Genomic DNA, 26,449 nt, shown 5'->3' with positions numbered 1-26,449 from the left:
ATTTGCTCTGCAATACTTCCACCGCAATAGCAAAACCATCTTAGTGAATATTGCTTACAGCATGCACAGAGCAATGCATAATAAATATATTAAAAACAAGTCCTTCAAAAAAAACAAACTATGTAGGGTGTGATTATCTTTGTTTCCAGAAATGAGAAACTGACAGACTCCCCAAGTCAGAGTTGCATTCAGATCCTTGCCTTAATACATGTCAAGGGACCTTTCAATTAATATGTCTTGTTCCCTTGTGAGCTTATGCGTTTTTTCAGCCTCTACAATGTCCTCTATCGATGATTTTGACCAATGAACTGGATTTCATCCTTGTAAATAATCATAATGAATTTTGCTTTTGAACAGCGAAACAGAGTTCAACAAACTGACCTGCAGTGGTGTCGGCGCACCATCCATGAGAACTCTCTCTGGCAGTCTAGACAATGATTAACCTCTGTGTCCCCCTGCCACCTTTGCTCTGCACTAAGCTTCTGCTGGAACTCCAGAGCATCTGATTTTTGCCACAAAGCATCCTTATCTCTGCAGAAACACAGTTAGAAAGAAAAACACATAGAAATTATCAGTGCTGGTTTCATGTTAACCAACCTCAATTTGAACGCTGGTCAAAGCTTCACAGTAAAAATTGTTTTGCTGTAACTTCTGAGGAGCTTTCAGAAATAAAGATAGATCAAGAAACTGAAACTCTTGGGAAGGTGGGTAAAAAAATACACACCATGTAGAGAACTAAATATTTTTGCAAAACAGACAGCAAATTGAGGCGGAGATAATATTGGATGCTATATTTTTGACTGCATTATGGAAATGCAAAATTTCAACTGCTGATAAACTTGGCCATTACCTGTATCTTCTATTCAGAAATATGACTGAACCACCTAGGCAGTATCTTTTAACAACCTAAGCTAGGATTTTAATTTCTCCTTGCTGTTTATTTTGGTGCCAACCTGATAAGTTCTATTAAACGTTCTTCAAGGAACTGTTTTGTTCTCGTCAGGTCATCCAGTTCAGCAAGTAACTTCTGGTCGCTGCTATCTTTGTCTGCTGCCACCTTGCTGAGCTTCTCACTGCAATCCAGGACTTTCTCTTTTGCTTCATCTGCTTCTTTTTGGATCCTGATCAAATACAAAGGCAATGAAGAATTATTTTTAGCTCATGTGTGTTCAAGCCTTCCCCATGGAAGAAAGGGGTCCTCCACCCTGATAATCAGGTAGTTTCAGTGAAATTTTTCCCAGTGTGCATATTTTTTATAGCTAGCCAGAATCTCTCCAGTTTTATGCATCACTGAAAGTGCACGCAGATCTGTTATCTGGTGAACAGAGTCAGCAATCAGCAATTTCTTGGATTCCCTGCTTATAGCAAAGCTTATGATGGCTACCACACTGCGAATAAAATTAGTGTCCTTGGAAGCTAAGATATTCAGCTGCTGCAAACTGAGCTAAACAGGGAAAGTCCTATAGCCACAGGTTGCCCAGCAACTGCAGGTTGCACACAAAAGGGACATTTAACACATACTTCTCCGTAGCCTTAATGTTCACAAAAAGGAAGCAAACTAGTTTCTCACTATATTCTTCTAACACAGATGCAATTCAAAAACTAAAGGTTAAGACAACTCAGTCCACTGCACAGCCAGTGGAAAGAATTGTCCACAGGAAGCTTCCAAGAATATAAGTGTTGGCTTGGCAATACGGTAATTTCAGTACTGTGAGACCTTGCAATGGATCAAAAATGCTATAGCAACACAACATGAAGGGCTGAACTGGGCTGAACTCACTCAGCCAATTCAGCTGAATTCAAGTATTTTGATGAATTAGATTTTGTACTGACAACCTTCAGCATAGATCAAAAACCATCAGTCTTCCCACAAAGACAGATGATATCAGCATAAAAATGTGAAAATACATAGGCTTTGGTTAACCCATTAGACTCCATGTGAGCCCATGCCTCACGAAGATCTGTTTTGGACTGCAAGATAATCCACACCACACAGGCCCACATTACAGACCTTGGAAACATAGCCCGCATCAGACACTTACGAATAGTAAGAAACCTGAAAAAGACATGCAGGATGTGGTCCCATTCAAATAATTCTTACTGATTCCCTGAGACTTCATGGAGAGGAGATAAAAAACAAACTGTCAAAAAACATACATTTTCCATTCCTTATGAAAAAGAAAGAGCCAATACTGGTGTTTTAATTTTGTGACTAACCTATAAGGTAAAAGGAGGTTATAGAATGTCTCGCAGTTTCATAAAGGAAGATATACAATGTCATCAGCTAGATTAACAATGCAATGAAACCTAAACCTTGCATTCATGTCTGCTGTGTAATTGACATACTTCTCATCTGAAGTGTCAATCTTATATTCCCCATCAGTGCTCATGCACTATTTGCCCTATATAAACCCCGTGGCATATGCTAATTCACAGCCATTTTCAAACTGTTTTGGTTACAGGCCCCTTGTTTGGCTTACAATTAGCAGCTTGTGTAAAGAACCCAAACTCCCACCTTTCCAAGAGTTCTCTTAGAGAGGTCACTTCTTCTTCCTTCTTCAGCCGAGCAGATTCTGATTCAGACAGCTGCCTTCTTGCTTCATCCAGCTTTCGAGACAAACTTGTGTTCGCAGCCTAGTGAAACAAATTACTGTATTTGCTTACATACAAAACCAAGACTTTTCCAAGAGTTCGACTATTACCAAGACATCTAAACAATGCTTTAAAAGAATCAGTTAAAGCCAAACCACCAATTAAGATATTATTGAATAAGCAGACACTAATTAGTTGTGTACTGGTGATTGATTACTTCTGTCACACTGAATAAGGGATAGGCTCTAAAGTAAGACAGTATTAAGCCTGTAATTCTTATTAGTCCATGTCAGTTGAGTTTTCTCCTCCTTATAAAGGAAAATCTCTCAGAGATAATGGCAAAGGAAAAGGCCCCCAAGGTTTTTTCACCACCTAAAAGTTTCAAAAGAAAAAAAACATTTAAATGAGGAAAATGTTGTTTATTAAAACTATATGGAACATGAAGGACAATGGAAACAAAAACTTCTTTCACAGCTAGGCTCTCCAGAGAAGCCTGCCAAACCTGGAGTTCTCAGGGAACATACCTAACTGCATCTAAAGGTGTACGTATTTCTACTAGCAGACAGGGCCAGGTTCAAAACCCTTAACTTTCTTCTCTCTGGATTCCTTACATCTCAGTACAACTGTCCTAACTCAACAGTTTGATAAATGCATTGCAATAAACCTTTTTTTTTTTTGTGGCTGGGTTATTTCTCAGCCAGATTGATTCTCTGATTCAGTGCCCCTTGCATCCTGCAAACAGTTGGATCCACACTGGTGGCTGTGTGCGGTGAGCATGCAGGGCCTAGGACAGATACCCCATTTAAGAAGGGTACACATAACCAGGTCTTAGATAAAACCTAACTAGTTTTCAAAGCAGGACAAATCCTAAGTGCCACTGTGCTTTTCGTAATCTCTGTTTCAGTGACTGACTTTTGGCAGCTGAGTATTTTGTCTGCAGTACCTGTATTTATTCAAGGGCATTCTCAGACTCTCAGACAGTTGTCAGAAATGCTGACTGCCTTCTCAGTTATAACACTAATGCCTGCTGACACAAACACCTCTGTCTTTTAATCAGATCAAGCACCTACTTGTAACTCTGCAATGTCTTCCTCTGCAGCATGCTGTTGTCGCTTCTGCTCCTCAATTCGCTCTCTTACTTTCCCACACTCTTCACTGACAGCCTAGCAGAGAGATTGAGCCCGGAGTTAGCATTCCTCTAGTGGCCACCCCTTCATCTACGAAATTCCCAATTGTGAATCACAAGTGCTCTTACTGCCATGTATGGGATAAATGTAGCACCACTGTCAGGCTCATGAAAGACAGTTAAAGGGACACCCAAATCATGGATTCATGGAAACTCCCCTCTGCGGTGGTAGACCAGCTGTGTTTTACTGTTACTTGCTATGGGCTGTTACAATTCTCAACAAAAAGAAGGCACAGCTTGCAAATTGCTTTGGCTCAAAAGAGTGAGATAGCCTGAATCATACTGAAGGTTTAAGAAGCCTTTATGAAAACGAAACATAAATTAATGTATGCTCTTTTCTCAAACTCACGAGGTTTCTGGTTACCACCGGTGGCATAAGCCTCTGATCAACTGCCAGTCTTAGACATTACCTCAGAATGGCAGAACAAACGCAATAAATCTTCAGCCTTTAGGTGTGCTTTTTCACATGTACAGGGCTGACTCACGTTTTTCTGGAAGCAAAACTTTGATCTTCTTGGCTGCTACCCTGAGCAGTTGAAAGAAAAATACATGAGGGAATTAACTGCAAAAGTATCTGGTCTCAGTCTAAGTTTGCTTTCATCAAAATCAGTTTTAAGGAGAAGTAGGGTTACAGGTCTTGCAATGTTCCTACCAAAAAAAAAAAAAAAAAAAAAATCACAGCTGTGACCAGAGGGAATAGTTACAGAAAATGCCACCTTCAGTGCCAACATAAGAAATCATCACCCTCTTCATTGCTGACTGGCTTTTCCATATCACATGGCCTCTCCACTGTGCTCAGATGGCCACACTATTCATCTCCAAAAAACTCTGAAGAGTTATTTTACCTCAAATAGGCCTAGGTCATGAGTGCAAGACATTTTCAGATTCCCAGGCTAAGGCTAGTTGCGTGCCAGTCTCAGAGCCTGACCAACACAAACCTTATGATTTCATGCAGTAATTGCCGCAGCAGATGGTAAAGCAGGGGAAATCCTGCACAGCTCCTTCAGCTATAATAATCACATTAATTTACCTTGAATTTTGTCTGATAATTTAGAATCTCTGTGCTCATTTGAAATTTTATTGCAGACAGCTCTTCTTGGCTGGTCTCTTGGAAACTCTGTGCCTGTTTCTTTACTGTCTCCAGCTGCAATTGCAGACTTGGGACAGCTGCAGCATATATCTGAGCCTCCTCTAATTTCTCTTGCAGGCTTTTGTTCTCCTGTCTGAGATTAGAGATGTCAAGCTTCAGCTTCTCCTGTTGCTTTGCTGCCTGTTCTTCCAGTTCTTTGAGCCTTTCTGTGGCCTGGGCTAACTGCTCTTCTGCAAACACCTTTTCAGAGGTCAAAGCACAAATCTGAATACCAAGCTCAGCCATATCCGTGTTGGTCCTGTGGAGGAGATCTTTGTTTTCTTCATTTTCCATTCTAGCAACTTCCAAGTAGTGCTTAACCTTGGATAGCTCTTCCTTCAGGTTCAACAAATCATCTTCCAGCTCAGCTTTTTGATGGGCTGCTGTCTCCAGCTCGTTTTTCAGCACTTCTTCTCTTTCTTTACATTTCACCAGTTCTTGCACGTGGTCTCTGTTGAGTGTCTCACTTTGCTCTTTCAGCTGCTGGACAAGCGCCTTCTGCTCACCCAAGACAGTCTCTGTAATTGCTATCTCACTTCTCATCCGCTCTCCCTCATCAGTGGTCTGCTGAAGCTTGACTCGCAGGTCGAGGACTACTGCTTGCAGCCTAGACACTTCACCTCTGTTGACCTCCAGCTGCTCTTCACTCACGGTCAGTCTGGAGGCCAGCTCTTTTGCTTCCTTCTCCAGAGAAGCCACCTGCTGTAGGTGGTGTTTTTCCACTGATTCCTTTTCTGATGTGAGGGATTCAATAAGCTTTGTCTGATTAAGGCATGTCTTTTCAACACTGAGCTTTTCTACCTCAGGAGTCTCTGCTTTCTTCCTATGTCTTTCAGCTTCTGCTCTTAGCTGCTCACACTGGCTCTCCATGCCTTGCAGTTCTACCTCCTTCTCTGTGAGCTGTGACTGCAGACACTCTTTGCTTTCCTCCAAGATGCCTAAGCTTTTTTCCATTTGTAAACTACGCTGTTTGGCACTCTTCAGTTGTCCTTCAAGTGAGGCGTAAGACTCCTTGGTGGTCGCTTCTCTTCGCTTTAGTTCTTCATAGTCTGAGTGCAGTGCCTCTAATCTCTCCTCCAGAATTTGGCTTTGTCTCCTGGCGTTCTGCAAGTCTTCATCCAGCTGTTTGTTCTGGCCCCGGAGCTTCTTCTCTTTTTCATCAACTGACACCAGGGCATCATCTATCTCGCTCTGAAGATGTTTCTCAGAGGCTCTCAGCCTGGCTACCTCAGCTTCCAGGGAAAGTTCAGAAGCTTCCAAATTTTTCAGCTTCCCTTCCATTTTCTTCTTCGACTCCTGCAAATCTGCATTCTCTGCTTTCAGCTTCCTGCTCTCCTCACCCATTTCACTCACTGCAGTGTTTTGATGCTCCACCTGTTCCTCCAGCTCCTTGACTTTCTGGCTGAGATGCTCTTTCTCAGACAAGAGTTTCCGGTTTTGCTCCTCAAGGCTACGCGCAGTCTGACTCACCTTTGTTAAGTGACTCTCCTGTAGTTCAAGTTGCTCTGCTTGCGACTGGGCTTCCTGCTTTAGTGCTCCTTCCCTCCTACCATGCTCCTCCTCAAGTTTCTCTTTTTCTTTCCTTGCTTCCTCAAGATTTTTTTCCAGTGACCCCACCTGAGCCAGCGACCCCATTACCTGGGTCTGGAGCTCAGCCATCTCATTTCCTTTCAGGGTGAGGGCCTTCTGAAGTGCATCCATTTCCTTTGCCATGGTTTCCAGGCTCCCAAGCAGCTTTTCACTCTCTTCTTTGGAGTCAGCACTGAGGCGATTGTATCTGGATTCCAGTTCCTTCTGTGCCTTTTCTTTCAGCTGCAGCTCTTCCCTTGCTGCTTTCAGCTGAGATGCATGTTCGTCATTGAGCCTTTGCATATTTGCCTTTTCCTTTTCTGTCTCCTGAAGCTTCTCTAACAGTGCCTGTATCTGTAGGGCAGAGTCACAGTGGGCTGTGGCTTGCTGTCCTTTTTCCTCCGAGGCATCACCAACTTCTGCCAGGAGGTTGAGGTTCTTCTGTTCTGTGGAACTCAACTTGGTTTTGAGCTCATTGATGCAAAGATCCTTCATAGCAACCAAAGCCCTAGAGGCCTCCAGCTCCTGATTCAACATCTGCAGTTTTGAGGCACAGTCTTCCTTGCTGGTCACCAGCTGCTCCAGCTTTGTTGAATATTCCTTTTGCTGCTCGACTGTGTTCAGTTCCAGTGACTGCAGGCACTTCTTCAGGTCATGAACAGTGCTCTGAGTGAAGTGTGAGACCTCACATTGCTTCTGTAACTCTGTGATCATCTTTGTCAGCCGGGAGTTCTCCTCACTGTAGTTATTGCTCTTCTCCTTTTCTACCTGTACTTGTTCTTTCTGAAGACTAACAGCTGCGTGGAGCTCCTGGTTTTCCATTTCTAGCTGGTGAATACGACCTTGAAGTTCCCTCTGCCTCAGCTCAGCCTGGTCAAGTTCTACACGCATCTCTTCAAAGCCCTCAAGGTGTTCAACATTTAGTGAGCTATTTGCATCAGGACTGGAGGGAAACTCTTGGGCCTAAATGAACAGAAAGGGAAAAATCAGAAAGTTTAAGAAGTATTAAACATGCATTTAAATGGCATTTTCAAATGAGAACAAGTTCAGGTTCTTAATGCACAGTGACGTTATATGTTGCGTTCACAGCACTACAAGATATCAACTTATAGGAAATGGGGCTTATTTTCACAAAAGATAAATTAAGACATACTTATCTGCAGGCGGTCTTCTGAATATATTTTTTTTCCTCCCTAAGATCTGCATGTTCAGTTGAATCAGTTACTGGACAATTCCTTTTACTTTTAATTAATAACTCTTTTTGTAGTTTACCATTATAAGAGTTATAATCACCATAAAACCACCGAGCTCTCTGGAACTACACCATTAATCTACCATGCCACATAAACATTATTCTGTAATTTGCTTACCTGCAAATAATTGCTCACTAAACTGCTCATGCTGGAACTGCAACTTGGGGCCTTCCATAAATAAGCTGAAGATCCAAGCGAGGACAGTGTCCTCCTGTTGACGACACAGAGAAACAATATATAAGAGAAGTTTAAGCACATACATACTTGTCTTTCTAATCTTACATGTAAGATTTATCTAGTTGTAACTAGCACATACAAAAAGACATGTTTGGGCCAACAACCGCTGAAGCTGATGGAAAACAAAACTGGAATATCAAAGGCACCAATAAAAAATTATGGGACTGGTAGCCATGACTTCCTTCATCCACAAGAACCAATGCAGCTTTGCTCTACAAAACTGTATTGCTGTGTGGTGGCAGCTCAAACAGATGGTGGCAGCATGCAGCCTAGAAAACTCCCACTGAAAACTCCTTAGTAGTTTTTGTTATTCCCTGCTTTGAGGTGGGATCAGGCTTGTGGTGACCGCATATTGCCATCTCCACCATTGCTCCAACTGAAGCACACTGCTTGGCTGTTCAGTCACTACACATCTCAGCTCAGAAGGAGCTACAAACATTTCTTCTTGTGCCTGTGAAGATGAGAATAGCTTGGGATTTGGGCCTAAACTGCAGTTACTGGAAGTACTCCATCAGAGAGCATCAACTCTGATCTCTGGCACACAGTTCACTAAAGGAAAAAAAGGCCAATTTGGTTGTAGACAAATTACATGGAGAAAGTATATGCCTGTTCTAACACAAGTACTCCTACCCTCAAAAGCAGAAGTTTTTACAGATTTTGTAGCAGGCAGGTATTTTATGGCTGTTAATATAAAACGACAAAGTGTTTCTATCTTACCTGGCAAATGCTGGCCAAGAAGCATCTAAATCATAGCCTCTTGATGCCAAGTCAAACTGAACATCAGTGAGCTCATATAGTTGACCCACAATGTCAGAACTCATTTTAGAATTCAGAAATGGACTTCTTGCATAGTACCAGTCACTTGAAAACAAAACAAAACAAAAATTAAGTAATACTCATTCATAAGTAAAAAAGAAGCAGCAGTTTCACTTACAAAAAATTTCCACAACATCATTATTCACTCCATTCCAGAAAAATTATCATACGCTATCCAAAACACAAATTGGAAACAACCAGACCCACCAACCAACATCCCATCACTTTGATGTTAATGAAATCAAACAGCTTCAATGAATTCCACAGAAATATATTTAATGAAGCCCCTGCACAAAATATTTTTTGCTCTAGTGCTTGGGCAAAATGCTGGCAACACAAAATATTTGCTATACACTGGATAATCACACAGTAAATACCTAAAGCACACACTTACTGAGGGACAGAAAGCAGCAACCAGAGTTAACACATTATGCAAATAGTTGGCTTATTCTAAAAGCCCTACCAGTGCCCTTCAACCAACTACAAACTATCTTCGGTGTTCCTTGGCCAAGGGCAAGCTGTTCCTCTGTGTGACAATCCAGAGATATACACAAATGCTTTCTGGGGCTTTGTGCAACACATCCAAATTAATCCTCCCTTATGATGTACAGCACAGAAGATCAAACCCAGGATTTTCAATGCTTATAAAAACGTCACCTCTGAAACCAACATATAGAAGCATCAGTCCACCCACTCCACACACATTTACCTGTAACAACTTTCAACCTTTACCAGCCTAAGATAGGTATGAACCAGTGACCCAGGCCCAGGTCTATTATCCTTCCTATCCTATTACCAGCTCTCTAAGCCAACCATTTGGAAGGGTTTCAATTTCTTTCAATAGCTACTAGGTGATGACGTTTGATCGAACTGAGCAAACACCCGTTAGTTAACAAGGTACTCTGCAGTTCACCTGGTCACCTTGGTGTTCATAAAACATTGCTGCAAGGTGTCTGCTAGCCTTTGGTGAACCAGGGAGTAACGAAGAAATGCTCTTCCTTTTCCAAGAGATGTTCGTAGCTGGAAGGGAGAAACCACAAGAAATCATTTGTAATCATGTAGAGACATGGCCAAAACAGCCTACATACGGACACAAAAACCCCCACAATAAGCCATTAGTTGTAAAGGAAGCAGTTAAGAACTGCCACTGAGAGACACCTTCTCCCAACACAGTTATTGGGTGGAATCTTTTCTGAATGATGAATTTTTATCTACAGCTGGCTGTTGTTGACTTTATAATACAAAAGACATCACAGGACCAATGAATCACGTACTACACTGAATACATCAGCACAGACTATGCTAAGGGCAATTCCCAACATAAGGCAAAATCTCAATGTGCTCAGCAAAGCCAGAAGTGACTGCTTAGGCTACTTAAGACGTGTCTGGCCACAGCTGGAAGAGCTTTAGGGCAGATCTAATCATAGAACAAAGAGGTACACATATACAAATATACATCCCCACGGACACAGTAACCCCAGATGATGCAAAAAGCCTTTCTTAATACTTAGCTGTTAAGTTGATAAAAATCTAATTCTTACTTCAGATGAAGAGCAGCTGCGTGACTGAAATTAATGCATCTTTTTATGAAGACAGCTGTTAAATCAACATAAGGGGGATCACAAAACTCAGCACTAAATTTTTTTACAGCTACTGACTTGGGGAATTGATGTTTTGTCTTTTACATCTGAGCTATTTGTTGTCCTGCAAAATAATGAAACACTAAAAAGTAGTGTTTCATTTCTCCTTTCCATCAAAATCAGTAATCAATTTAGGAATGGAAAATGAAAGAGATGAAAATAATTTCTCAGCCATGCTCCTAACCAAACAGCTCATCCAACTAACAAACCAATTATATTAATCATTTGAAAATAGAGGCCAAGGAAAATATGAGAGGGGCTAAGGCTCAATTTAGTAGGTTACTGTAAATATTGCTTGAAAAGTTAGTGTGAAAGAAGGCTCAAAGGCCACACTAGCTTTCCTTCTGATCAGTATTCCACTGTGAAGTGAGAGTAGTACCTTAACTCTCAGTTTCCTTGGTTTTGCTGTTAACTGGGCTTCTGTGCTCAAGTAATACACAGGTTCCTCATTTATCTCAGCAATCCACTATATACAAAAATGCTCTTTATAAATGGAGTGATGAAATGTGGAGCAAAGGAAGCAACATCTTTTACTGCTTTTTGTTTTGAATTCTATAGGACAAAAAGTGTGAAATAACTTGTTCCCTAAAGGCTAAGTACCCCAGAAACAGCAAATTTAATTTGCCAACTGGTTTTTGCCCTCATTCGCCCTGTAGATGTCTGCATAATTCTTCGGGGAGATGCCATCCCTGTCCTGTGCACTGAAGCTTACAAGTGTTTTTCCTAACTAGGCATATTTTGTGAATATCTTAAGAAATGTCAAAAAAACCTACTGGAAACCACTGAACTAATCCTATCCTTACTCCCATTGGTTTACCAATTTAAACCGCAATGCCTTTTTTAAGCATGGAGATACTAGAACAGATGTATGTGAGGAGAAGTAGAGGAAAATACTTAATATTTACATATATGCAGCTACAAGTCGCCAAAGACTTTGAATGGGAAGCAAAACCATGCCACCACCTGCTAGAGCCCTGCCAGAATTCAGGGAGGGAGGCAGGCAGTGTCTGGTATTGCCAGTGTTTCCATGTTGACTGCAAGCGGTGTAGCTAAGGTGCAATGTATGCCTGTAGCACTGCAGAATGTGCAATGTGTGGCTGTAAAGACTTGGAAAGATGTATATCCAGTGTAATTACCTTTTGAAATGACCAGAACTCACTGCTCATGCCATCAAGGACACAGCGCTCTGTTTAATTAACAGCTGGGCAGTTTCCAGGGTATTCCTGTTTGCTTCCTTGCTCCACCTCTCTAGCATATCATGCACCCTAAAACTAGAAGCGCTACTGGCAAAGCGGAAGAGGAGGCATTATGCTGTTAAATGTTTGACCATCCTTAAAAAGTAACTGTTATTATTACCCCTTCCTCCTTGTTCATTTCCATCTTTGAAAGTCAACAAGTACTGTTCAATGAGCAAATACTGACATTTGGAAACCTTTATGTTCTACCCAGCCAGGTGCAGAAATTGGCTGCTGATTTCCACCTGTAATCAAAGGGAATGACCAACACATTTTTCTGTCATCTGTCATTTCATTTCTGGATCTGAGACTGCCAGGTCAGTTATCTGAAATGGTTGACTGATTTTTTTTTTTTAAAGTTCATATTCCTAAACCACAAGCTAATAAAGTTAAGTCTTCCGCAAGCTAATATCTGTGGCTGCACAGAAACTGAAATAGAAAATGTCCTTCTTCCAAACAATAATTTCTGATATCACGCTAATCGTTAAACAGCCAGAGGTACTGAAGAAAGAGGAAAAAGCAGAGCAGCCTTTACATATGATAATATGCAGGTGATGCCACAGGCAACAGACTGTTGAAGGGTACAGCACAGTCACCTTTGCAATGAAATCATATTGCCTACTGCTGCTGAGAATTTAGGAGCCAGTAGCTACAGTCAGAGGATCTTCCCTGTGGCAGCAGTCACTGTCCTTCTTCAGTCTTCCTGGAAGTAGTGGGAAAGTCAAACGCCATTTCCATGGCTCTCCCCTGTTTCCCCTCCCAGTGGTAAAACCAACTGGAGCCCTTCCTTGGTTTGTTCACCTTGGCACAGCAGAATTCAATATCGCCTAAGTTGCTTAGAGCAGAGAGTGAGGTAGGGTATACAGAGCCTGCCTCTGCTAGAGTATCATGGCTCTCTTTCAGATGGCTCAAGACAACATTATCTAGAGCTGCTGTGGAAGAATTGCTAAGAGAACAGAGGAATCTGCTGTAAATAGTAACTTGCTAATATAAGTTCGCACTGCTCACAGGTAACAGAACTGAGCATCAGGACAATGCTGGCCGGCACCACCATACAGCCGCCTCTTTTACCTACAAGGAAAGTTCTTCAAATGATTATGAAGACTCAGACAGGGTCAGTACAGAAAGCTTCTCACAGCACACACTTCACCCACTCATTGAGCTGAAGACATAACATGGCTGTTACAAGATTAAGCTTTTATTACTATATCTAATAAAAATAAAGCTTTCTGCCCTCTTCATGACAGCTTACCCAAGGGAATAATGACAACCACCTCAAGCCACTACATCATGCTATTTGACATGGAGGGACAAAGTTGAGACAGCAGATGGAACGCTGCTCTCAGTCAGTACTCCTCAACTCTTCTTAAGACTTCTTCAACTGGTCAGTAATGTCAAACATGGTGAATCTTTCCTCTTACTCCTAGAGCAAGTCCTGCCTTAAGCTGCACTAATGATGGCAGGCTCTACCCTTGAGTTAATTTTTCATTCCTTTTTAGAGAAAATGGCACTATGTTTATGAAAAGGTGGGGCACAACCAGAGACGAGAAGGACCATTCACATGTGTAAGTGGTCTTCAAAATAAGTAAGAGTCGGGCTATCTAATCCTATATAATTTAGTACCCTAGTAAAAAGAGAAACCTTGCATTTTTATACTTTACATAAGAGTTAAAAATAAAAATTCCCAACTTTTTTGCTGTATGTTAAAGGCAGTGTATTTTCTTTTGGTTTCTACTGCCCTCTGAAAAGACATACCAAAACATAAACGACATATTTCGATGCTTAACTGATATACTTACTTCTGTAATAGACTTGACAAAGCGGATTCCATCATTAGCTCCTTTGACTTTTGCCAGGCAGTCACAGAAATAATCCCAGTAGTCTTTTCTGTTCCCCAGCAATGTGTTTTTTTCTTTCTGGTCAAACTTAAACAAGTATAACAAAAAGCAATGAGAAAAACTTAAATAAAAATATACTTATATATAGGTACTTGGAATTCTCTTCCTCTCTGTTCCAACAACAGGTACTTTCATGACTCCTCTTAGTTTTAGCCAATGTATTGACAAAGGAAGAAGATATTGTACTGCACTGATGCAATCCAGCACTTACCAAAGCTACTTTAGAGGCAGTAACGGATAATAATGTTCTGGGTCTAGTTAAAATACAGACATCTATTCAAAACTGCTGAAACAAAGACTTGCGGCAGACTCAGCAGCTGTTCAAGAGCAAGGGACCAACAAGCAGTTGCTGAGAGACCTGCAATCAAGTGTGACAACAGCACACATGTACGTACCAGGAAAACCTGCTCTAGCTAAATCATGTTCAGAGCAGCAATGCAGCGAGGGTGTGGACTGCAGCTTGGACCATTCAAATCCCGAAGGATTCTTCAGCTTCTGCTGGAGCCTTTGCAACCCAATTAAAACTCCCATGCCTAGACTAAGGCTAGATTAGCACGTGTTTGTTGCAATCAGTGACATGATTACAGTATGTGTAGACACAAGACTATGCACACTGAATTTCAGTTTGCCCAGCAGTGTCCCCTTTTACTTAAATTTTGAGGATGGCCAAAAAGCAGCATTCTAGATTAAAACTCAATGTTTTGCATTAAGCTTTCCATACAATAAAAATTAATTTCCAAAGTGAAGTTGCTAAAAATCCTGTAAGTTACCCACACCACAATCTTTGGACCATAAACAGCTTCCTAGTATTTATTTTGCATTAAAATGTTGTCAAGAATTCATTACCACAGTTTTTCCAAGATAATTTAGCAGGATATATCTTTAAAATCATGCTCAAATCTTTCAGATCAAACTGCCAGCACTGCCTTTTGATTACATTTATTTACTTTCACTGAAATAAGTACAATAAGCAGCACACACTTCAGTCTGCTTACTGAAAAAAATTTAAAAAGAGAGACTCAACTGGATAGTCATGATTATTTGAGTTAAACCCCACATACTGAAGAGGCAATAAGAGAAAACAAGGCCTAGCTTTGATGGTGGATTACAAATGACACGCATCACTTTTTACCTGTAGAAGGTACTCAAGCTTGTAAGAGAATTTTTGCAAGTTGACACTGTCATCTGTGATCGATTCCCCTCCTTCTTTAAATTCTTTACTTAATTCAGTCACAGCATCTTTAAAATAAGACAGCAAAATGGTTAACTAATGCAAGAGATACATAGCATGAATCCATAAACAACCAAATAAATGGCTTTTCTGCCTGGACATTATGCACGTGTGTTCGGTTTCTTTCAGTCAAACTGTCTTAACAACAGTGCAAAAACCTTACTGATATGCTTGCAATTTAATACCACCTATAAAAAACCCTAAAACTCAAGTTATGTATACTGACTACTACTTCTTAAAAAGAGCAAAACCTCCTTCTGACACTTAGCAAAAAACTGGTAACAGACAATTGCTAACTGGTTCTTCAGCAGAGGAAAGAGAAATAACTTTTTGCTGCCTCATGTGCACGTTAAGTTATTGCTACAGGACAAACAGAATTCTGATTAGAAAGGACAAAGCATGTAATCTGCTAAAGGGGATCAGTAACACGAGAACAGTCATTCAGTCAGCACATTTGTCTTCTCCATGCTTTATTCAGGAAGGTTCAGCTTGTGCTGGTTACAAAACAGAAACTGGAAAAATAATTTACATAAAAATAAGCATACAGCAGCTCCTCTTCCCTAAAATCTACACCTGTAGTTGGTGAGGAAATTTCAAGTCAAAGCAAAGTCCACTGTCTCCCTAGAAACTCTGGCCCCAAAAGGGTGTACTGCTCAGCATCAGAAATGACTGATTTTGAGCTTCCTTTCCACTTGCTTTTGTACTTCTTTCAGGTGCCTGAGTGAGCCTTAGCTCCCAATCCCACTCAATCCCCTTTCCAAATTAAAATCTGTTCTTGTCAGCAGGCACTTAGATCTCCTTTTTATGTTACAGGAAGATCTAGATTCCCAGCTTTGGTGGATATCATACCTTATATTTAATAAAAATCAAAAGGAAAAATATCTGGATCTTTGTATAGTCAGCTGATTAGGACCAAGACAGAGCAGGAAAATAGTTATGAATCTGTTGCCAATTTTGCCTGCAACAGAGCTGTGGAAAATGAGGTTGTCTACTGCTAGTGGAGGACAAGTCAGGTGCACAGAAAGCATGTTCCATGGCAGCAAGAACAGCAGATCCAATTCTCCAGCACTCTTTCTCTGGGTCTCCATTCCCAGTTTGGTTTGGCCTTCAGGGTTTTTTTTCCTTCCTACATTAGCAGGAACTCCACACTAGCTTCCCATCAAGGGAGGGTCTAAAAATCAGGCCTTCTCCTTATCTCACATGAAGTCTTGTAACAGCATAGCTCTATTCGTGCCAACAAAGTCCTAGCTCACACCACACACCCCACAGACACTTTTTTTTTTAATTGTAAAACTTATTTTTCATCTTGTATATTTAGATTTGCAGGATTTAAGAATTTAGGATCCTACAGAAGGTACAGCACATCACACACCTTGAAACATGTTGCTATAATTGCTGCACAAAAGTGTTATGCAACTGAACACACAGCTGCAACTTTTGGTTATCTAAAACATGCAGGACGCAGCCTATCCGACAGAATGAATCTGTCGGCATGGCACTGTACCTTGCAAGTCTCTGATAATCCGCTGCAGCTGGCTTTCTCCACTAGCTGCTGCCATCTTGAAAACCAAAGGAACTCCCCTTCTGGGCTGTTAATCTTTTCATCCATCTAGATAAAAGTAGCAGAGTTCATATCCTTGATGACCATTGGGCTGATGAAGATTATTCTTCTCTGTGACACCTGCAATTCTGTAAAAGTCAAAAATAAAATTAAAGTCTTTATCATCTCAAATGAGCAGAAGAGAGGTGCTTTAGGATTTTAGATCCTGTTTAGTAATGAATTCCCATAAGGCCAACTCTCTTCCAGAAACCTCCTTTGTATTTCCTTCTAGATTTCACCTTCCATTTCAGTTATCTCTTCAGTTACATCTTTCAAAACTGCTGAGCAAACCTCAGAGAACAATTTTCTCTTGCTGGAATTAAAACACAGTTAGCCTTACACCCCAGCTCAGGCTAGCATTTTATGCAGTTCATCTTGTGACCCTGAAGGAGGTTCTGATGACATGGGACTTTCCCTCCCCAAACCTTCTGCCAGATCTTGCCTACAGGCTGCAGAGTAAAAAGATATAACAGCTTTTCCATTTCAGGGAGAATTTCAAGACACAGACTAGACACGGGCCAAGGAGTCAAAAAATGACACATTTGATTCTCTGGCTTTGGAGCATATTTTTAACTCATAAAAGCTACTAAAAGATTTAGTACTGGAGACTGGTTTTAGCACAAGTAACATCTCTCATCCACTCCTCAGAACCCACTGTTCCCAACACATGTAAGAGGACACCACTTTATTTTAAGCTCTGTTACAGCATCCCTGGCTGGATAAATATACCTTGCACCACCTCCCTTGCTTAGGACAACAACAAGTGAGTTATACCTAGCACTCACAGAAAATCTTTCCTTAACTAAAATTAACCAATTAAAATTAATTAAAAGCCTCAAACACTTTACTAAAACAACCATGCCTGGAAACCCAAACCTTTGAACACTAACCTGAGAACAATTGTTCAAAAAAAGCCACATAGAAACTGCACAGGGAACTTACTGAGCATCTTGCAAATGCTCAGAATTCTGCCTGCAGTGGTACAGCCAAATTTGCAAGTAACCACAATACCCAAAGTACTGAATCTTTAGAAAATTTGCTGTTACATTTCTGTGCTTTTGTTAGCATTCAAGCTGAACTACAGTGAAATTAAGCTGTAATTAAAATCTTACAAACTTTTGAAATACAAATGTGATTAGGTCAAATTATTGTATCTGTTTTATCTTTTTTTTTTCTTTCACTCACAAAATAACTAAATTGACATGGCCAAAGTAGGTGTCTGAATGAATCTAATGGACCACCCTTCTACCCTATGTATTGAGGTAATTTTTGGAAATGGTCCTGATGTGATACCATATTCTTGTCTTTTTGAAACAAAGCAAACCTTAACAAAGCCAGAGAGACAGACACATGGTAACTATAAAGAAAAGGCTAAAACTTGGCTTACTAGTGTGTTTCTCTTAATACCTGTGGTTTTTTACCTTCTAGTTTCCATTTCCATATTTGACAGCAGTTGTTATGTTATGACACAACTATCGTGTGGACCATGTGCTGTCTGGGGAAGGGCCTTGGTGTGCAAAATCCCCACCACAAGTATGCTGCTTCAGGTAGAGAACACCAGCACAGCATAGACCGGATGACCTTTTGTGGTGCCAGACATGATTTTTCACCCTAGATTAACAATATTACATACTCAAGATTCCTATCTTGATCATACTGAGTGATCATATAAACTATCGCACTTCCTGGCAACTCGCTGAGTTTGGGTACCAGTGAAAAAAAGCAAGGATAACAAACCCAGTGAGTCAATGTTTCCTCTTCTAAGCAGGCACAGCAATATCAGCCATATCTGTTCAGTTTGGCAACTGTTAGAGAAAGGAGCCTAAGTGAGAAGACTGTGCAATGCAGGCAACAGCCAAAATCTGTGGCCAAACCAAATGCTCGTCCTCACACAATCGGGGAAAAGAGCAAGGACCAGCAAGGAGATCCTTCCCATCCTTCCCAAAGGCCAGAACAAGCTCCAATTCAAGGCTCCAGAGAGACAAAGACTATACGAGAGGCATGCCAGCAAAACAGTGACCAGGCCAATTGCAGGCATGTATAGAGAGCTTGAAAGAGATGGCAGCTGGGAGTTGAGCCCTTATCTTGCAACAGCCAGTGGGGAGCAGGACATGGGGCATCTTATGGCAGACAGGCACAGCATGGGACCTTGTTAAGTGCTAGTTCCCAGCAGACCGCCCAAGCAGAGATGTACTGGGGGAGGATTAAGGAGGCTTAGAGTTGCTCCAGCCCTGCTAGCAGTACCTAAGTTAGTGTGTTTGCCCAGAAGTCACAGATAAATGACTACTGCTGTGCACAACAGTTCAGCAGCACTGTGCAAGGGAAAGCAGGATGTTCCCAATGGGTTGATCCTGTTGTGCCACAGCAGCCCAAGACATGCATCTTTATCCCTGCCAGGATCTGCTAGGCAGAATGCAGGAGCCCTGAACATAGACCACAACTCAGCTGGAGGCATGTAGCTGCACAACCCACTTCTTTGTCTCCTCCCTATCACCCCTTTCCTCAGCACAGGAAGCAAGGTCTCACAGTTCCCCCTTTCCTTGCATCAGCTCACACCCATGAGATGTGCACCTACTCCCTTCTTTTCCCAGAGGTGAAGGGGACCTTTAGACCTGGGCTATTGCACCAGAATGTGCTGAAACCTTTTCTACCTGCCTTCTCCTCTGCAAAATGGGGAGAAAGGTACTTCTCCCCTCTGTGGTCTTCCAGAGGTGTTCTTAGAAAACACAGTCCATCCCACAGAAAGGTGCAGAGCTCCCACTTCCTACAGCAAAGGAAGCTGACAATGTACCTTAACTGGTTTCCCAAGGTTTCAAAATAGGAAGAGCTTCTGTAAACACCTGATCTAGTCCTTCCTGATCACAGAACATTTTGCCTGGAATTCTTTAGAGCACAACCCTGTTCCTCCAGCATTTCCTATCACGTATGCCTGTAAATATTTGCTATTTGAAAACAGCATGATACACATGTCAGGCATGAGTGACCTACTGTGGGTCAAAAGCTTCTTAGGTGATGCATTGTTACCTCTTGTATCATTTGACTAAGGCTGACAGCATTAACTTGCACAAAACTGCAGAGCTGCAATGACATCAGTGCAGTTACGCTAAGGACCTGGCACAGAGTATGGCAGAGGAGGCAAGACAGGGCATGCCATCAGTCCCTCCTCACACTCTTGGGCCATGCCTGCTGATGTCTGAAGGTGGCTGCTCCCTTTCCTGCTGGCATAAGTACTAGTGTGAGGGTGACAATCTTCTTTAAAGAGGAGGATATCCCAGAGATTAAAGAAAGAACCAGAAAGGAAACAGACCACTTACAGGAAAAGAAAATATTTACCTGAAGGGGAGTGAGACACCTACAAAACAGTAAACAAAATTTAATGACTGTAATTAAATTGGTTAGTGGGGTAGCTACAATGACCTACTTTTAATCTGATTTCATAAAATTTCTCTCTGTGTTACCGTAGGCATGTCTGCATCTCCAGCAGCTATTTTTTTTTTAATTCATTGGTCAATTTTGGCCAACCTTGACAGAAGGCAAAGGTCTTCAAGGTATTACACGCCTCCTTGTGCAATCAGAACAGGAAGCTGGGAGGAAGTCCCTGAGTAGAGTTTCTCTTTATTGGTAAAAGGGCTGCAGCAAGACCTCTGTTATAGCCTGATATTGGAGAAACCACTCCCTGCCCAAGTGCATTTTCAGTGTACGCTAAGAACAGAGCTCACCCTGCAGATCTGGTGTAATTTAGTTAAAAAGTAAATGAGATCTGCAACACAAATTCATTGGAAACCAAGGTCCACTACTTTCTACTGCTTATGGAAATATTTCACGTTAATGTAACTACTCTGGTCTGGCCATTCCAAACAATTCATTAATGGCCCACACTGGTATCACAACACCTTTAATTATTTGGTGCCCACAATGCTATACCTGTTCTAACACTCTATATGAAACAAACAGGCAAGTGAGGATACTGAGCTAAATCCTGTCACAACAATTTTAACAGTGTTATTCCTTCCGTAATGTGAACGTGATTTGTCCCACAAAAGCAGACACTGACTGATAACTACAAGGCACGCTTTTGAAAAGTGTATGGAAAAAACAGCCTACCTGGTCATACAGTTGGCTACAAGACACACTGACAAAAAAAAAAAAAACACTGAACGCAAACCTTATGGCAAAGACGAAGGAAGAACTGGGAAAAGGAAGTCTCTACCTCTCAGGACCGTAACACCACTGATTTAGTTAAATAATTACATTCCATTAAGTGTCTGGAAAAAGTACTTCATACTTCGTAGTTGCAGGAAACATAGAGTCCCAGTGGAATTTAAGGCAGCTGTGCTGCTAGCTTTTCTCATTTTACACCATGAAGGTACATAAAGCTGCACATCTGTAAAGCTAAAGAACTGTTTGCTGGAAATAAGGATCTGAGGTGAGCTGCAAAAAAGTCAGTGTGACTCTTCTGTCCGGCACACACACATGCTTTTACTGGGGAACTCAACCCTTTGTGCTTTAACACTGCCTATGAAGATATGTGACTGATAAAAATGCACACTGGACTACATTAAATAGGATGATTAAAAACAAAAAGGCTGGCATAGCCTGATGTCAGCTAAGGTTTCCATTTGGAGTTTTGAAGCTTGGTTCCATTCTGAGAAGTGAAATTTTCTTGCTAAATTAGTCTTCCCCCTTGGTTTTCTACAGCAACAAACCTTCCCATTTCAATTACAAAAATATGGTTTTGAAGGAATATTTTTTATTTCTTTTAGTACTTCAATCAGGAGACCATGCTGCAAACCTATGCTGGATTTCCCACATGCTCATACACACAAACCTTGTTTTGAAGTGTTTGGGTGTATAAACATGTAGTAATAAAACATCTTGCAGAAAACGTGTGTCCTGAAAAACAAATTCAGAGTATCATAGCATAGCAGAAGAGAGTAACTAGATGAAGTGCATAAAAATATTCACATATTTTACAAACACCAGACAGAGAAGTAGCATTTTATAGTTCGGGACTCCTTACAGTAAAGTCCTTTTGTGGGGAGGCCCCTGCATTCTAGGGATATTTGCATTTTACAGCATAAGAACACAAACTAATGACATTCACAAGATACTGCTTGCACCCCTAACCTGAAGGAGAGACTCACAGAAATGAATGAGTAAAGTTTTGTATAATCTTTGTGCAAACTTCCCTATTCTATGGACAACTGGTCTGCATAGCCCCCTATTCCTTGTATTTGCAAACTGTTCTTAGAAGAAGATCAAAACTAAGCAACAGATACACATATACAAGTGGCATGATGAGAACTGCATGAGTAATAGTTAACTTTTAACCCTCAGTGAGGAAAGCTGGCAACCCTAACAACTTTTTTTAATGCTGCATCTACTAAATTGGACCTCTGCTCTAAGACCTGACTTAAACCCCTTTAAAACATTACACTGAACTTTGCCAAACCGGACAGATGCATCAGACCAGGGACACAGTTTCCTGATTTGGAGAATGCAGTGCTTTGTCTCTGATATTCCTCACATCAATAACTGTTGAACAACATGAACTCAAATGACCACTTACCACAAAGAACAACACAGGCACAAGTCTGTACATATCTCACAAAGACAACCCTGTCCCAGACTTATCCCATGATGAGAGAAGTTGTCCATTTGAGGAAGCAGTCAGTTAACAAGGAGAAGAGCACTCTTCCGATAACAGGAATTGCACTAGTATCACTTTTAACAAACTCATCTGCCCTTTTTCCTTAGGACACGCCAGACCTCACCCCATGTCAGGAATGCTACACTGAGTTTACTAACATCTACGACTTAACCATAACTCTCCCAGAGACTTGCTTCTCCTCAGCTGCTCCCACCCTATTTCACTCCCCGCCAGGGAAAGGCACCCCTGCTGCCCCAATGCCTGTACGGTGAGTTGAAAAGATAGGTTTGATTCAAAAGTTAAAAGGTTTTTTCTCCTTTTGCACTCTCATTCTTCCAAGCCATTCTCACCATTTCCCTATGTACCCTCCCTGCCACAAAACCTGCTCTTCCTCTCCATAACTCACCCAAGTATTTAAATCTCTTACACGTTCTTCAAGCCAGGCACCTGACGCTTGGATGCTATTCTGAGGAGCACCATATAGATACCTACAGAAACAGAAACACTAGAGGACTTCCAGCTGCAAAGGAGAGTTGGTGATTCATGACGCTCAACTCACTCATTGTACAAGCTTGGTGTCTTCAAAAAAATCTCATGTTTTTCAGGTCTCCAAAGTTGGTCTCTGAGCCTTGTTTACCTCCTCAGCAAGCTCAGCCTGACTAAAGCATCTCAGCCACCTCTGAGACTTTGGGACAGTTAAAAGCAACAACCATTTCATCCTAACTCTGAATGGGGACTTTCCTTAGCAGTATTTTTTACCTCTGTATTCTGCCGTTCCACACGGTCCCTCCAAGCCAAGGTTTCAGAAGTACTCAAAAAGGCTGCCTCCAACTAATGGTTTTGGGAAGTCTGGCAGGTGGGTGTTGAGACTTGCCCATCTGTAGCACTCCATCTGTCCTTCATCCAGCCAACAGCAGTAGTAGCTCCCTAGGGCAACTCCTGGCCTATATGTAGTTCCCAGTCAACTAGCAACAAGCAACACTGAAAATTACAGGTTTTGGCTACATGCATAGATCAAATAGGAGGTGAGGCAAGCATATGAAGCAAAAACCACATTGAGACAACCCAAACTGCCAGGCCACTAAGTGAATCATGCTGCCCCAGAGCCAACAACAAAAATTCTTGTCTTCTTTCCTCTGTAGCAGGAAATAGAGTATTTCCTCTCTCCCTCTTTTCCCATGGGTTTCCCCATGAAGGTCACCATTTTGCAGGGGTAAGGGGAAATTTCAGAGTTACAACCCGGAAGAGAGGCCTGTATGAGACTGCCACTGCTGAGCCACTTAGGAACAGACAGGCAGACAGGCTCACAGATGACGCAGGCTTGGCATGAGCCCAGTTTTTTGGGGATACCATGATCCAACCTGTTCACTTTCAAAACCTGAATAGGCTTGCAGCAGTAGCAAGACGTTTCCTCTGCTCATCCTCCTTCCCAGCAGTAAGTTAAATGTCATGGTGGACACACGCAGGGGTGAACTGTTTACAAATACCTTTGCTGACATCACTATACCATCAGCAACCACAGAATATTGTGATGGACAAAAATATTACATGAAAGGGAAGGGTGTACAAGTCAAGGCCCTGTGCAGCAACAGTTTTCCAGCGCTATTCTAAGCACTGAGACTGAGACACCCTACATTACAGTTTGAAACACTGGTAGAAGGAGCAGAACTTTTAAAGCCTTCTTCTGAATATATTTGGGCAAAGTATTTAAAACTACTACTATTGTAGAATCTTTGGACACAAACAGCCACCACTCCCTGGACAACCTGGAATTACTACATGAAAAGATGAACTAGACTAGATACAAGCTGCTAAGAAGTTTCCTTGCATTGGCAAAACCCTACAGAAATAAAAACATGGTAATATAAATAAACAAAAATAATAATGGGTAACAGTAAAAACACTTAAAGCTTTTACAGTTCCCTTCAGTTTAATAATCTCAACATCATCTAATGAATGCTAGAAGGGTTCAGTGTTTATTTGACAAATAGGCAATTGTTAACTTTTAAATGTGATGAACTAAGAAAAGCAAGTAACAGTCTGAATTAAAAACAATTCTAGCACTACTTTTTCCATGAGTCCACTGCATAATTTCTGCAATTTTACACACACTTCTCTTTACACTTTGTAGTTTTCCCTGCCTAGTTGTTCTTTTAGGTCTTGATCCCCCACCAACCAAGTCTTAGAGGACTTCAGTATATCAGTATGAATTCCTATTCCTTTTATGTAATCCTGTCGCAGTGGAGAGAGGGACTGCAAATGTAATACATCCCTTCGCTGTTATCAGACAGTGTACATAAAGGGCTCCTTTACACATGAAAAACAGGCTCCATAACTAACTGGCTCATCAGAAGAAGTAGTAAAATGTTGTCACTACAAATGCTGTCAAATATATATTCTACAACAAGAAAAGCAAAATCGACCATCACTTGTTTTCCACCATAGTATCTTAGATACAACTTTTTAACTGCAGTGCAGTCTTCTAAATGTGAATATTTAGAAACACTGTTTGAAATATCTGGAACATTTTTTTAACTCAAGGACTCCCATAGGGATCATTGGAAGACTTCAGGAAATTGCCTTGTACACAATAATATCTGGAAAACATAAAATCCTCTGCTCCATGTCCTGCAACATCATACCATAACCAAAAACAAGAAAAACACCAACAGAGAACGTGTCGCCATGTTGCTGACAAGACAGAGTCCATGTTGTACCCTGAAAGTTTAATCCCAGCCTGCCTCCACGGGCACGTGAAGTCAGAGCTGGATAAAACCAAACACCCGCTTTCACTCTTCAGCATAAAGAGGCAAAGGCCTGGTACTCCTCCCTCTTTGATTACACTTGAAAAGTAACTCGGTTTCAAGTGAAAGGGTGAATCCAGAACATGACACCTACAGCTGACCAACTCTGTGTGCCAAGCAAACTTTGCACAGGCAAAAATCAGCAGGAGGCTGGGTGCAATGACCTGGGCAGAAAACACCAGAACCCTGAGCTCCAGAACAGGCAGCTGCAGCAGCAACAAATTCACCAGCCTCCAAAACACGGCACAGCCCCTCTGCATCCCGACTCACCACCGCAGGACATCTGCCCTCGGAGAATCCAGAGCCCAAAGGCATCGGACAACCATTTCATTAAAGCCTCGCTTTTATTTTTCTTTTTTCCTTGCTCCCTCTGGATTACCAGGATCAACGTAAGCTGAAGGAGGGCCGGCTGCAAACCCAGCATCTGCTCTGCAGACCCAGCCTCCCCGCATGCCAGCAAAACTCTCCCTATCCATCCGCCGGAGATTTGCCGACACAAGGGCAAGTGGGATTAGGGCCGCGGCAAATATTTGCCTTGTCAGCACTTTATAACGGGTGAGGGCACGGACACGGGCGGGGAGTTTAGTTTCTAGCAGGGCCCCGGGGTGGCTCTGCTCCTCTGGCAGCTGCTGTGAGCGGTGGGGAGGACTCGGAGGGTCCGTTCAGGGGTGGATGAGAAGGGAAGAAAACTGAAAGCAGTGTTTATGTGGGCCTAGTATCACCGCTCACCAGGTGGACATGATGACACCTAGGGCGACTGGGCCTGGGTTCGGGCTCCCCGTAGCTCCCCGTCCCTCAGGGCCAGCTGCTAGGCGGACATTGGCCACCATCTAGGCCACCCATGGCCCGTTTGTGCGGAGCTGGTCACCCACCGCGGGCTAAGGCGGCCCCGCCGGGCCGCCGCTCACCCCACCACAGGGCCGAGCCAGGCCCCCCTCAGGGCCGCCCCGGCGCCCATCTCTCCCCCTCCGTCCCCACCGGGGCTCCTCCCCTCAGAGCGGAGCTCCGAGCGGCAACAAGTGAAAGCCGCAGAAGTTACTTCCCCCCACCTCTTTCTCTCCGGCAGCTGCTGTCTCTTCCCTACCGGCCCCGCCACCCTCCGAGCTCCCTCAGGGAGGGGTGTGGGGAGAATCGCGCGTTACCTACGCGGCCGCCGCCATGTCGCGGAGACGCGGCCCGGGGTGAGGCTCCGGCGCCGTTCAGCTGCTCCCCGCCGACTACAACTCCCGTGAGGCCGCCGGAGGTGCCTCCCCACCCCCGGGGCGGTGGCTGCTTGCGCCGCTGTGGGCTCCGGGCCGGGGCCGGCGGCAGTCACTTCAGCGGGGCGAGGAGGTCCTCGGCCGAGCGGGGCGGCTGGGGGAAAGAAACAGTGGTGAAAATAGAGTTTAAAACGGATTTGCGGGGAAAATCGCTGCTTTCCCCTACAGCTGCAGGGTTGGGTCGGTTTCCTCTCAGGGGTCTGTGTTTCTGGTACCCTCAAGGAAGGTCGCCGGTCGAGAAGTGTAGCTTTCTAACATACTACCGACTGTCGCTTTTAGGGCAGTTCAGTATAGGGTTTTTTTGCATCGGTGCATCAAGCTCTTTACAGGGACAATTGAAGTGAATTTGA

General features: G+C 42.5%; 1 protein-coding gene across 6 annotated transcripts in view; it reads right to left on the bottom strand.

Moving 5' to 3' along the window:
* FYCO1 (FYVE and coiled-coil domain autophagy adaptor 1) overlaps positions 1-26,081 on the bottom strand; it is a 52,479-nt gene extending 26,398 nt beyond the window's left edge. Inside the window, exons 1-12 of one of the 6 annotated variants that reach the window (XM_075083421.1) lie at positions 25,987-26,081; positions 16,291-16,475; positions 14,688-14,794; positions 13,457-13,582; positions 9,696-9,802; positions 8,684-8,827; positions 7,847-7,940; positions 6,546-7,439; positions 3,663-3,755; positions 2,516-2,634; positions 954-1,121; positions 382-531 (exon numbers count right to left, since the gene is read on the bottom strand). In XM_075083421.1, the coding sequence (XP_074939522.1) occupies positions 382-531; positions 954-1,121; positions 2,516-2,634; positions 3,663-3,755; positions 6,546-7,439; positions 7,847-7,940; positions 8,684-8,827; positions 9,696-9,802; positions 13,457-13,582; positions 14,688-14,794; positions 16,291-16,345 (2,057 nt within the window). In that variant the 5' untranslated portion in view covers positions 16,346-16,475; positions 25,987-26,081. Of the gene's footprint in view, positions 1-381; positions 532-953; positions 1,122-2,515; positions 2,635-3,662; positions 3,756-4,808; positions 7,440-7,846; positions 7,941-8,683; positions 8,828-9,695; positions 9,803-13,456; positions 13,583-14,687; positions 14,795-16,290; positions 16,476-25,110; positions 25,280-25,569; positions 25,740-25,889 lie in introns of those variants that run through there. The other 5 variants (XM_075083415.1, XM_075083420.1, XM_075083416.1 and 2 more) reach the window with 5 other exon arrangements.
* Between the last annotated feature and the right edge of the window lie 368 nt (positions 26,082-26,449).

The sequence above is a fragment of the Phalacrocorax aristotelis genome, chromosome 2, assembly GCF_949628215.1.
Source record: "Phalacrocorax aristotelis chromosome 2, bGulAri2.1, whole genome shotgun sequence".
Classification (NCBI taxonomy): Eukaryota; Metazoa; Chordata; class Aves; order Suliformes; family Phalacrocoracidae; genus Phalacrocorax; species Phalacrocorax aristotelis.
This window is presented reverse-complemented; position numbering and strand designations above follow the sequence as displayed.